The following is a 12,370-nucleotide window of genomic DNA, read 5'->3' as shown; positions in this document are numbered from 1 at the left end:
ATGGTAGAATCTGTTGTTAGTTTGAAATGGTTTTCTTTGATTGATCGATGCTAGTTATAGTTGTGTTTAGGCGCTAGTTTGACTTGTATATTTGGTTCTGATCTTTTGATGTTCAGCGTTGGTTGCAGGTACATCTCCTCTTCATCATACAAACGAGTTCATCTACTCTAGTTTGTTAAGGTAAGTTTTCTTAACTACATAATGGTTAGTATAGGTTTGTGAGTTGGATTTAGTTAGTTTGGTTATAATAAATGCGTAATCACTAGTTTATAGGTGAGTTAGGTAGTAATTGCTTTGTGCTGGGTAGATAGAGACGAATGTGTGATGAATGCTTGAAGGTGTGATGATTGCTTGTCATGTCGATATGGTTGTGTTTGTGTTCAATGCATTTTCATATTTTCTTTGTTCTTTTTTTCTTTGCAACTTCTTTCCTCTTCATTCAATACAGACATTTGGTTCATAAAACGAGTTCATCATTTCTGCTTTTTCTTCTCATTGCTCTTCTTTGTTCTCGGTCCTTCTTCCATCTTTGGTCTTTGTTCTCTTTCTTTTCTCTCGTCTTTTTCTCTTTCGTTTTTCTCCTCTTTGTTGTCTTTGTTGTCTTTGTTTTTTGTCTTTCTTTCTTTGTTCTTTGTTCTTTCATTTGTATCCTTTTTCTCTTCTTCTCTTTCCCGGATATGTCTTCATATCCTTTCACTCAGCCTTCTTCTGAACAGTCAACAAGAGAGCATCTTTGCGTTAGGATCATCGCAGCCACCAGTGTTCATTCCTCAAGCTTCCCAGGGTGATGCAAGCGTTGGTGTAGACAAGGACAAGGAAAGAAACGCAAGGAGGCAATGGACGCCGAGTGATGATATTCTCCTCATCAGCTCGTGGCTCAACACCTCCAAAGATCCTGTTGTTGGAAATGAGCAAAAGTCAGTGGCGTTTTGGACGAGAATCTCAATCTACTTTGCTGGAAGTCCAAAACCAGCAGGAACCGTTAACCGCGAGCCCATTCAATGCAAACAACGTTGGCAGAAGATCAATGAAGCTGTATGTAAATTCAGTGGTTGCTACGATGCTGCAACAAGAGAGAGGTCAAGTGGCCAAAATGAGAATGATATTCTCAAAATGGCCCACGAGATTTACTTCAATGACAACAAGAAGAAATTCACATTAGAACACGCTTGGAAGGAGCTTCGTTATGATCAAAAATGGTGTGATCAAACAAGTTCAAAAAAAGATGGCATTTCTAAAAGACCAAGGTGTGAAGATGGTGGTCAGTCCCCAGCTGATGTTGAAACCGGGAAAAGGCCTCCTGGTGTTAAGGCCGCAAAGGCGAAAGGGAAGAGGCCCATGGTGGATCCAAATGCTATGGCAAAGTTTCAGGAAATGTTGCAATTAAAGGAGAAAGATATGGTCACAAGGGAGAGACTTCTGAGAATGTCAATGCTTGACAATATCCTTGCGAAGAAAGAGCCCTTATCCGAGTCCGAAGAAATAATGAAGGAAAGCTTATTAAAGAATTGTTCTGAACTACTTTTCTTTGTGTTTACTCGGGTTTGTTGTTGACTTTAGCTTCCATTTTGTGTCGAGTTTGAGTCAAGTTCCTATGTTCTCTATGTCAAGTTTGTTGTTGTTTTAATTAAGTGTCATGTAAGGATTTGGTTGATCATATATGGCAAAAGTTTGGTCACTTAGTGCGTAATTAAGTTTAATTGTTAAAATTGTGTTGTTTCAATATTCTGTTAAGTTTGTAATGTTTTCAAATTATAATAAATGTAATATTAACAATTTCATTTTCAATAATCAATCTTTTTTTAATTAAATTTTTTTAAGAAATTCATCACAGTTTCTCCAATGTACCTAAAAAAAACATGAGTTTCTTCTTAGTTTCTTATTCCAATTTTACTAATATAATAATAAAGAAGAAACCAATTAATGTTTCTTTGATAAACATGCTCTAAGACCATCTTTATTGCTAGTTTCTTGTTAGATTTTTTAAACTTTAATGGGTTTTTTTTTTAATTTAAAAAATGGTTAAAACACAAGGATTGATCCTTATTTGGGTACATTAAGAATCGATTCTAAGAGATGTTGTGGCAGGCTCCCATTGGTTCAAGCAGCATCGACCAAATTTTCTTGGATAATTTTTTTTTATCTCGACCATTTCTTTTTCTTCCTCAGAAAAAAAATCCTTGGACTTCAATTTTCTTTGACACAATTGTTTTTACCTCTACGTTTCTCTCTCCAATTTCCTGCGCCACAGAATTCTGGATTTCCCCAAATCTCTGCAACCTTTGATCAAACGGCGATTGCAGATTTCCGGTAAAGCTGAAAGACGGAGATGTGTTGAGGTAGATCCAGAAAATGGTGAGATTTATCCTCCAAGAGGTGGAGGAGAAGGCAAACGAGATCGGTCTCTGCTGAAGAAATACGTTTCTCAGTGTTCTGTTTCCCAGATCTCTCTATCTTCTCTCTATTTCAATTGCGATCGATTTTGGTAAACAGTGGTCGTGATAAACTCTACCAATGGACCTCACAATATATAGGGTTTCTTAATAAACTTTCTAGCCCAAATTTATTATTAAAATATTTTTAAGAAACTCATTAGGGGGAGTTGGCGATAATCATGCTCTAATGTGTGAAGGAATGAAAATCTTGTATTTTGAAGGTACTGTATGTAGAAGGAAAAACTAGGTGAGTACTTAAATAAAAGCCCAAGTATGAAACATTGATAAGGCCGTATAAAAATTGGGCCTGTTAAGTCTCTTATATTAGCATAATGGTGTCGCTTTGTTTTGCTGCGGTACGGTGAGGGGCTGATTTGAATCACTGATTTAGCGATGAATATGGCTTTTTAAGACTTCGAATCCACTATTTATAATTTACTTCTCTAAATCTTCATTTTCCAACTAATCTAGTTGGCAAATATATTAAGTAAGAACACATTTCAATCTAATCACAACAGATAAGCTCATCATCAAACACCAATCTCGATTTCTAGAGACGACCATTTTTTCTTTAACAGCTATGAGAGCTCTTAAGTTTAATATTACATTTAATCTCATATAAAATTGAAAGTAAAATGGATTTAACAGTTGGCAAAATAAGAAGAAGGATAAAACAACAGCATAACATATAAAACGATAATTAACATAAATCTATGTCTTGATTGGGAAAGGCTTTGGCTCGCCATTATATTGGAGAGAAATATTCGCATATTTGGTTTACTTGTAATTGACATAATTGAATTACCGGTCAAAACACAAGATATTTGTATTTATGGATAAGGTTATAACGAATTCAACAAGGTATATCAAAGTCCTACGACATTTTAATCCTTTTTTTTTTATTAATATACTAGTAATATATATGAGGCTTTGATTTTTTTTTTTTATATGTAGGGCCTTTCTCCTCCCATGTTTCGGCTATCTACGAAGAGACAATTTGGCTTTTCATTTTGGGATATTGCAAAAATATTTTTAACGTTTTATTTAAATTTTGTATGGGTGAAATTAATGCTTATAAAACAAAGTAGCTCATGCACGTTTGTTTTTTCATTTCTTTTGCCGGCTGATATATAGGATTTGGGGATTTGCATATTCTTTCCCACGTATTGAATTTATGAACGACCTAATAACCTTAAAAAACAAAAAAAACTTGTTAAAAGATTAGATCAAGAAACGGAGTTTGTAAATCCTTGTTACACAAAAAAAAAAAAAGCGGGAGTTTGTGAATCCTTGTTACACATAAAAATAATATAAGAGAATGTATAATTTTTAAGTCTATACCAAAATTCGAATTCTGTTCTATTCGTATGGAAAGCATTTTCGAATTTATTAATATTGTTTTAAGTAGATTATCTCATCTCTCTGATCTCATATGCGACATATCACATAACAAACCATCCATAATTTACATTTACAGGTAAAAACATTGACATTTTGCGTTTATAATAAAAAAAAGTAAACATTGACATTCTGAGTATATATAAGAATCCACAGACCACACTTGGTTGGATATACCCATATGTTTACAGAAAATTCCTACCAAAAAAAGGCATCGCATTTGCGAATATTCACCACTCCCCATCTATACTAACTACTACAACAAGACAAATCTCCTTCATTTTCTACTTCGGCAATCAAAAAACTTATTATATACTACATTTCTTTTTACACATATACCAAACATATATGTTAATTATTCTATACTTATTCTATAAATAAAAGAAAGATTCGACTTGCAATGCGACGGCTCGACTTCTATGTCAAAATAACGATCCTTGAGAAACCTGATAGAGCCATATACTTGTTCTCTTTATAAAGAGACATAAACCCATCTTCTTGTTTAAAGAGTACTGTATAGTTATAATTATATATTAAACAAAAAATAAGGTGAATCAATCTCTAAGACCACCATGATTAAGAACTTGAGCAATATGAAGAATTACAATCAGAAACGTGAGAGATGTTCAGAGTACATCGAAGCTCTTGAAGAAGAACGCCGCAAGATCAATGTCTTCCAACGCGAGCTTCCTCTTTGCTTAGAGCTTGTCACTCAAGGTATAAATCTATATATACATATGCATCTATATATGTGGATAAAATACTATATAGATCCAATGATGTTAATTATTCATGGGTTTGGAAATTTAGCGATCGAGGCATATAAGAAGGAGATATCAGGGACGACAACAGAGAACTTGTATGGACAATCGGAGTGCTCGGAGCAGACCACCGGAGAATGTGGGCCCGTTTTGGATCTGTTCATACCAATCAAACACTCTTCTACCTCTACAGAAGAGGAAGAAGAGGAGGTTGATGAAGATGATGATGATGAACACGAATTTCATGAAGATATAGATTTCAATGACAAGAACATGAAATCTGAATGGCTCAAGTCTGTTCAGCTCTGGAACCAACCTGACGCTGTTCTTTCTAATAAGTTGGTAAGATTCTAATTAAGGGTTTGAATCTTGATTCTGCATTTGACTTTTACATGTACAAATAAGAGAATAATTTTGGCAAAAAAAATAAAGTAAACGTAAAACTATTAAGGCATAACGTGAATTCTCAAGTATATCTACGTTTTCATGTTTTCAGGAACGTTTAGAAAAGGAGACAGAAACAATCGTGGAGGTAATCAAAGGAAAAGACGGAGGAGTGTCTCAACAACCGCCGTGTTATGAAACGAGCAACGGGAAATACGGCGAAGGAAGCGACGGCGAGAAGAAGGATCAGCCGCAGAAAGACGATGGCGGCGGCGGAAGAGGGCAGAGAAAGCAGAGGCGTTGTTGGTCGCAGGAGTTGCACAGACGATTCTTGAACGCTCTTAAACAGCTTGGTGGTCCTCATGGTGAATTTCTTGATTTTACTTTTTATTTTTTTTTAATAACAATAGTATTTTGATTAGGGTTCATGAAATTTAGTTGATTCGTATATTTTACTGGAATATTGCAGTAGCTACACCAAAACAGATAAGAGAGCTAATGAAGATTGATGGATTGACCAACGATGAAGTCAAAAGTCATTTACAGGTTAGTGGTAATAGTTTAGAAGAAAAAAAACCCATAATTGGTACAAAAATTTAATAATGTTTTCTTGCCAAATTAAGACACTTGCGCACGTGAATTTTGAAGAGTACGTACAGTAAAAGTTTGTCGGTCTATCCTTTTAAAAAAAATGGTGAATTTATTTATTTTATCTTCAAATTTGTTACCGACATAATTAAAATTTTAAAATATTTATTTTTTCATTTTGTTCTTGGATAATAAATAGAAATACAGACTGCATACAAGACGGCCAAGCCAAACAACTCCTAACAACAGAAACTCTCAAACGCAACATTTTGTGGTCGTCGGAGGACTATGGGTCCCACAGGCTGCGGCTAACCACTCTACGGCCAACGCCGTCGTATCAGCTGAGACCACCACCGGGATTTACGGTCCTATGGTCAGTCCGTTGCCGTGCCATTCAAATTTTGATCGGACAATTTCGGACAAAAAATCTAACAAAGGAATGGTTCGGTGTACCTCACCAGCAATGTCTTCTTCTACTCGTGCAAACACTAAATATGCAAAAATATCATAAGTTTTACTTCTTCTTTTTTAATTCATTATTATTATTTAAGAAAATCAAAGGGTTTTTATATATAGAAGTTTGGAGCGAGACTCTTTTTACATAGGATAAATGTATTTTTTACTGTATTTTTCTTCACATTGTTGCTATTATATCAATCAGAGATCCATATATATTCATTTTTGAATCTATTGTTGACATGTGAAATTCTAAATGATTAGTTGATATGATGCGTTTACAATATATGACCGCATCGTTTTGGACTATTCTAATCATTTACAGATGGAATCCATTAAAACCGGTACCTACATATGAAAACTAAAAAATTTAAACGTCTTCTTCCTACAACTTTTTTCCTTAGAATTTTTTTTAATCTCCACAAAGTCATGCACAGAGTCGAAACTATTGATATATCAATTTTTTTTAGAAACTTTAGCCACCACGAATATATTTACTTATTTAGACCTTAATATATGTATTGTCGGCCACGTTTATGTACATTAACATAGTTATGACTTTTAAGATACATAGGACATTAGAGAATATATACCATACAAAAAGACCCGGAACTCGGAAGTCGGTAGACATTACATATATATAGGATTATTCATAGGAAGAATATGCCGGAATCTGAAGAGCATAATCTTCAAATTTCCTATTATAATATATTCTATAACTTTTGCAGTTAAAACTTATTCTCTTGTTACTTGAATATTAATACAGATGTGCATGTTGGGCTCCTTCTCATGGATGGAGTGTATTTTAATTCTTTATTTCTTGCCTTTAGTATTGATTGTAATACAAAAGTTTTCTATAACCACGTAATTATGAAACCGAAATTAGTTTGAATCAGAAAAACCTGTTACCATTTAAAAATAGACTAATTCAAATAGGTATACCATCGGGAAACTTGAATCTAGAAAAAAGCTGTTGGAGTTCTCGATATGGAGGTTTATTAATTTTAAAAATCTTCAGTAATATTTTAACTATGTCTACGATTCTATAGATATGCGTCAAATTGTATAAGTACAATAAATTGATGATAAATATTCCAAAAGAACAGGAAAGGGTTTCCTTAAGATATGATTAATTAATAGGTCAGGGATGGGTTAAGCTAATGAAAGCAGGTTTGTATGTGACCTTTCGCAGTCACTAAAAGCCTAAACAGCTCTTGATACTTACTTTAGGACGAGATCAAGACATAGGAAATAAAAGCACTCTTACTTTAGGACGTACGAGATCAAGACATAAGAAATAAAGCACCCAATGCTTTTCTTGGTCTACTTCTCGTATTATTAACTAATGTTATATCCATATGGAATATTCCATTAGACCTAATTAGTAATTGTATAATGGTAGTTCATTTTAAACTTATCTACATTTACGTATAAACATATATCTGATGTGAACATTATTTAAAGATTGTGCTAATCTTGTTTTAATCTTCTCTTCAGCCAAGTTTGACATATTGCGATATTAGTCTCGATCGTAGGAGCAAATTTTTAAATCAAGCTTCTCAAGATTCTTTCTTCTGTTCACGATGATGATTAGGTCGAAACCAGTCAAAATGGAAACACTTTTTTTTTAATAAGAAATGTTTTTTTCTGTTAATTATACATTAGTTGTTCAAAAAAAGAGAGAGTTAATTATACAGTCTTACAGAATAAGTATAATTCAACAATATGAACTGTCACACAGCTGCACGTATATAAAATAGTAATTTCATGAGATATTATTCACTATTTTCTAGTGGCGAGAGCATGGCATATTCATTCTTTAACATAGAATTAGAAGAAAAACCTATTGAATTATCTATATAGTTTTATTACTTCCGAAACAAAAAATCATTTTGGATTTGATGGAAGGACGACATCTTATTTTCTAAGTGTTGAGTGCCCTTAAGTCTTCGCATTTGCAGACGATTTGGGTTAATGAGCCCAAAATAGTCTCCGAATGTAGACCAAGCCCGTCTCTAGTCTCCGAATTGAAGATTTGGGATGGTCACTTCATATCTAGGCTCCCTAGAAATTTTAAATTAGTTTTTGAAATATAAAATTTGAAATTTATTTTAGTAACAAAAATGGTTAAATGCCTGAAATAAACTACCAAGTATATAGTCACAATGTTTTTTTTTTTTCGGGGACTTAGGATACATTACAAATTACAATGTTAATATTTCTTGTTTTGCGGACAATTTTGGACAATAAAACGTTGTTTATGTTCAGAGGGAAACAAAATGCAAATAAATTTGATTATATTTCTGATCCTTGTTTTAAAACGCTTAAGTGTTAAAGTCGAAAAAAACGCTTAAGTGTTTAAGTCGAAAAAACGCTAAAGCGTTTGGCGGTATGGAGTGGTCGCGATTGTAACATAATCGGACAAAGATTGGGAAATTTTGAAAATCCAATAGAACCTGTGGACAGTGACTTGTCCTTTTTCTTTCTTAGTTGTAATTGGATGTATTTTCTATAATTCGGGATAAATTAGGAGGAATAAACGGCTCTACATCATTCTATTATTCTATATAATTGTTGAATCCGACTGATAATTTTTAATCTTTAGTGCCTTAATGTAGTTTATAAATTACAAAGTAGCAAAAGTTAATAGTGTGACACTTTCAATTGTTGTTTTTTATAGTTATCTTTTACCGTTATTTCTCTCTTCCAACTATTATGATATTATTTTTATTTTATTTATGTTATTGTGATATTTTTTATTTTCTCCTTTATCGCAAAAAAGTCTAATTATTTTCAGTTACTAATAGATACATTAATTACAGTAGAGAAAGAATATTTAAAACAATTCCATAATACTTTGATGGCCCTATAACAGAAGAAAGAATAATTAATTCCTTGTAATGATCACTACTTTTATAAAATTATTTCCAATTTCACCTACGAACCTTTATACATATATAACATAGTTATTTCAGACAACAATGAAAGTCACGTAAGTATCAAAAACTTCTTTTGTAAATCAACATCCACAATGTTAATTCATACATAGTCGACAATGAGATTCTGACTATGTATGTAATAACAAGGTGAAGGATCGAGGTCGAGGCAGTATTGATATAGATTCAGCTCGTCCTTCACCGGTGCAACTTCATGCCAACATCTTGCTCAAATGAATATTCCATGGACAGTAATCAATTGGTATCGACCTGTGAAAGAACAAAAAAATACACGCATATATTTAGACATATGAAAAAGCATTTGATACAGAAAAAGATTAATGACAGCAAAAACAAAACAAAAACAGAATTGCTTTAGTATCCATGAAGTACACGAGTGTATGTAAATAATACCATTCCACTATGTTGCTTAAGCGTACTAGTTTAGATTTGATTAATTAGTTCTTCGTGATGTAATAGACATATGACAAGCATCTGATATCTTATTTCTGTAAGATATTGAGTTCTGAAAATTTAATATAGTAATCACCTCTTTTTCATGAAAAACAAGATTTAGCAGTTACTATGTCTATAACTCGAATTGATAAATATTATTTAACAAGAAAATAAAATAAATTTCTCGATGGAAGTATGTATTCATGCATGTTAATCACTAACGTATCAGCTTAAAAAAGGATGACCTAAAGCTTCAATTTAGTAGGGTTTTTGGGACGATATTCTCACACCAAGGTTGTTCAATACGTATTAATATTTCGAACTACTAACGATTTTTTTTATTACTAGTTACTCAAAATCTCGTTACTATAAATAATTAAATATGTGATTCATATGAATAACATCAACGTTGGTGTGAGTCATTAGATTTGTATTACTTAAAAAAATGAAATGTACCCGAAATAAACTAGTATTGGTAGTAGCAACAATCTAAAAGTGAAAAACAGTAGCACACATGCTGACATGCACCCGAATCCGAGATTTACGTATCGCAAACGTTAACGAGATTAAATATAATATGTCAAAATTTTCTACATAAACTCAAAATATACGTAGAATGATAAATTTGTAGATAATACTAATTAATACATAACAAAAACATCTTTCAGTCGAGCAAACGAGATAAGTTAAACGTTAATGTAAAGCTAAAAACATTCATCAAGCAAAGAAATATATTTACCGAAAAAAAAAAAAAAAATATATATATATATATATATATATATATATATATATATTTACCGAGCTACTACGATCCGCTTCTTTCCATGCTCGTTTGTTTCTCTTTCTCTCTCGTGGCATTTGAATGAAATGCATCGATCGTATCTTGCTTCTTTTATTCGAAAAAGATATGTCTTGAAGAACTTATAAAAAAGGATCTAGTAGGTCTACTTAAATAGATAAAGCAAAGCTTACTATGTACATGCGTGTTTGGTAGGGAAATTACAATTGTGGTAAAACTTAGGTAGTCGACATATTACAATCGCACGCGACCAGTTCTACTCTTCTAGACACGTTCGCCTTTTATTTATTTTGGTGGTTGGGATATATATGCTCTAACCTCCAACATTTTTTATACTATATTAGCGACATATCATATACGTACCGTATAGTCAAACGGTTACATTTAATAACTACATATATAATATGTTTTATAAATGATGCCATCGATTTACAGTTTATAAGTCTATAACTTTGGTTTGTGTTGATTATATATATATGTTCAAGTATTGTTTGCTTGTAGGTTGTTTTTTTTTTTTAAGGTTTATTCGACCGAATTGGTTCTCTTAACATCAATTCTAAGATTCAAATCGGAGAAATGGATGAAAAGAGAAGCCCGTGATATATATAACTCTTCAATCCATTCAATATCTTCATGTGTATAATTTTTTTTTTCTTTTTTTTTTTGCATCGTAACAGAAAATCAACACATTAACCAATCGACCTCATTAAATAAGAGAAGATATTTCCCTTGTACGAGAGGACCGGGAAGGATATATACATATATAGTATCAAATCTGATGATATGAATGTTCAGCTTAATCGTAAAATCTGCTTACTCGTTATAAATTCCTCAACAAGGAAATTGTGTATCAGGGTATGTATACCAAATTACACACATGATCAATTTTCTTGTGTGAATTTGTTTCGAGGGATAATTTTTAGTGTGACACTTCTTTTTTCAGGTTAATGTTAGTGTGATAATTTGATGGATACTATCATGCATGACATGAATGTGACGTGCATGTGAATGCTTATTATGCAGTAATATTGAGTCCTTACTCTGCTTAGTATTGAGTCTACACGAGTTTGTGGTTGCATGCATATTATACATACAAATATGTATCACGTGCAGACGTAAAATCACGTAGTTATTGTATAAGTAAGTTATAAGTACATATAATATTTATATATGTGAAACCATAGTCTGGAAATTATAAAAACCTAAAGCGAGAGAGAATATCATATGTAATTCTATTTCACTTTATTAGAGAGAAAAGAATTATATAAGATAATAGCTTAAAGATGAAAAGGAAAAGCAAAACTATATGTAATGCAAATCATACGGACTGTCAAAATCAGTGAGAATCTTAGAACAAATTATTCCTTGACCATATGACAACACCCCTTCAAAAGTGCAGGTCGTGGGTGGTGGATATACTCACCATCTCCTATTTTCAACCCTTTATGTATATTTTTTTTTTTCCAAATCTAAACGCAACTTAAAACAGATGCATAATTGTTTTTCAATTAAAGTGCAGGTCGTTTTCTTTGTGCTGCAGCATTAAATATAGATTTGGCTTGGTGGAAACGAAAACAAACAAAATAAACGACTCTGTTTGATTGCAAGTTGCTACTATACTAAACAATGAATTAAGTTCAAACAAAACAAAAAAAGTATGCAAGGTGATCCTTTATTTTGGGAATGAGTCGGAAAAAAATTAAATTTTATAATGTTGATGGCTATTGACCCATCCACGGGGCAATGAGTTTAGCCTCTCGAAAATTAGAATTTCATAATAATAAAATATAAAGGTTTTCTTTTTCTTTTCTCTTTTCTTTGACACGACTATATAGAGAGGTTTTCTTTTACCAAAAGTGTTAGTAGGTTTGACTAATATCAAGGGGAAACAACACTTTCAATTTCTTAGTTAATTAAAAAGGAAAAGAAAATACAGTATTTCATTTCTACAACAATTATAGATCCTTTTTTTTTATCTTCATACCTACAGATTCAAAATCTTGCCAGATTTGGTATAGACTATAGAACCGTTTTTGCTTAATACTTACAGATTCAAAATCTTGCCAAATTTGGGTCAAATTTTGACTCCATCATCCTCCAAACTTTGCTCCGATATATATCATATCCAAGTTATTGCTTCTCTAGTAATTTAATAAA

The 12,370-nt window shown here is 32.4% G+C and overlaps 2 protein-coding genes across 2 annotated transcripts; both read left to right on the top strand.

Moving 5' to 3' along the window:
- LOC112083388 (glutathione S-transferase T3-like) lies at positions 1-1,554 on the top strand. Its single transcript, XM_024151112.1, has 3 exons — positions 1-19; positions 129-180; positions 717-1,554. The coding sequence occupies exons 1-3, from the start codon at positions 1-3 to the stop codon at positions 1,552-1,554; spliced, it is 909 nt and encodes a 302-aa protein (XP_024006880.1).
- Positions 1,555-4,405: 2,851 nt separating this feature from the next.
- On the top strand, positions 4,406-6,077 carry LOC18012241 (transcription factor HHO1). Its single transcript, XM_006395563.2, has 5 exons — positions 4,406-4,550; positions 4,644-4,936; positions 5,091-5,343; positions 5,448-5,524; positions 5,766-6,077. The coding sequence occupies exons 1-5, from the start codon at positions 4,406-4,408 to the stop codon at positions 6,075-6,077; spliced, it is 1,080 nt and encodes a 359-aa protein (XP_006395625.1).
- The last annotated feature ends 6,293 nt before the right edge of the window (positions 6,078-12,370 follow it).

Source organism: Eutrema salsugineum, unplaced genomic scaffold (assembly GCF_000478725.1).
Source record: "Eutrema salsugineum unplaced genomic scaffold, Eutsalg1_0 scaffold_6, whole genome shotgun sequence".
Classification (NCBI taxonomy): domain Eukaryota; kingdom Viridiplantae; phylum Streptophyta; class Magnoliopsida; order Brassicales; family Brassicaceae; genus Eutrema; species Eutrema salsugineum.
The sequence above is the reverse complement of the archived record's forward strand: the minus strand, read 5'-3'. Positions and strand labels throughout refer to the sequence as shown.

Bases quoted from the DNA above. Each gene is read 5' to 3' on its own strand.
- LOC112083388 (XM_024151112.1), top strand. The intron at 181-716 runs GTAAGTTTTCTT...TCTTCTGAACAG, and splicing joins ATCTACTCTAGTTTGTTAAG to TCAACAAGAGAGCATCTTTG.
- LOC18012241 (XM_006395563.2), top strand. From the start codon at position 4,406: ATGATTAAGAACTTGAGCAATATGAAGAATTACAATCAGAAACGTGAG. The intron at 5,344-5,447 runs GTGAATTTCTTG...GGAATATTGCAG, and splicing joins ACAGCTTGGTGGTCCTCATG to TAGCTACACCAAAACAGATA. The intron at 5,525-5,765 runs GTTAGTGGTAAT...GATAATAAATAG, and splicing joins AAGTCAAAAGTCATTTACAG to AAATACAGACTGCATACAAG.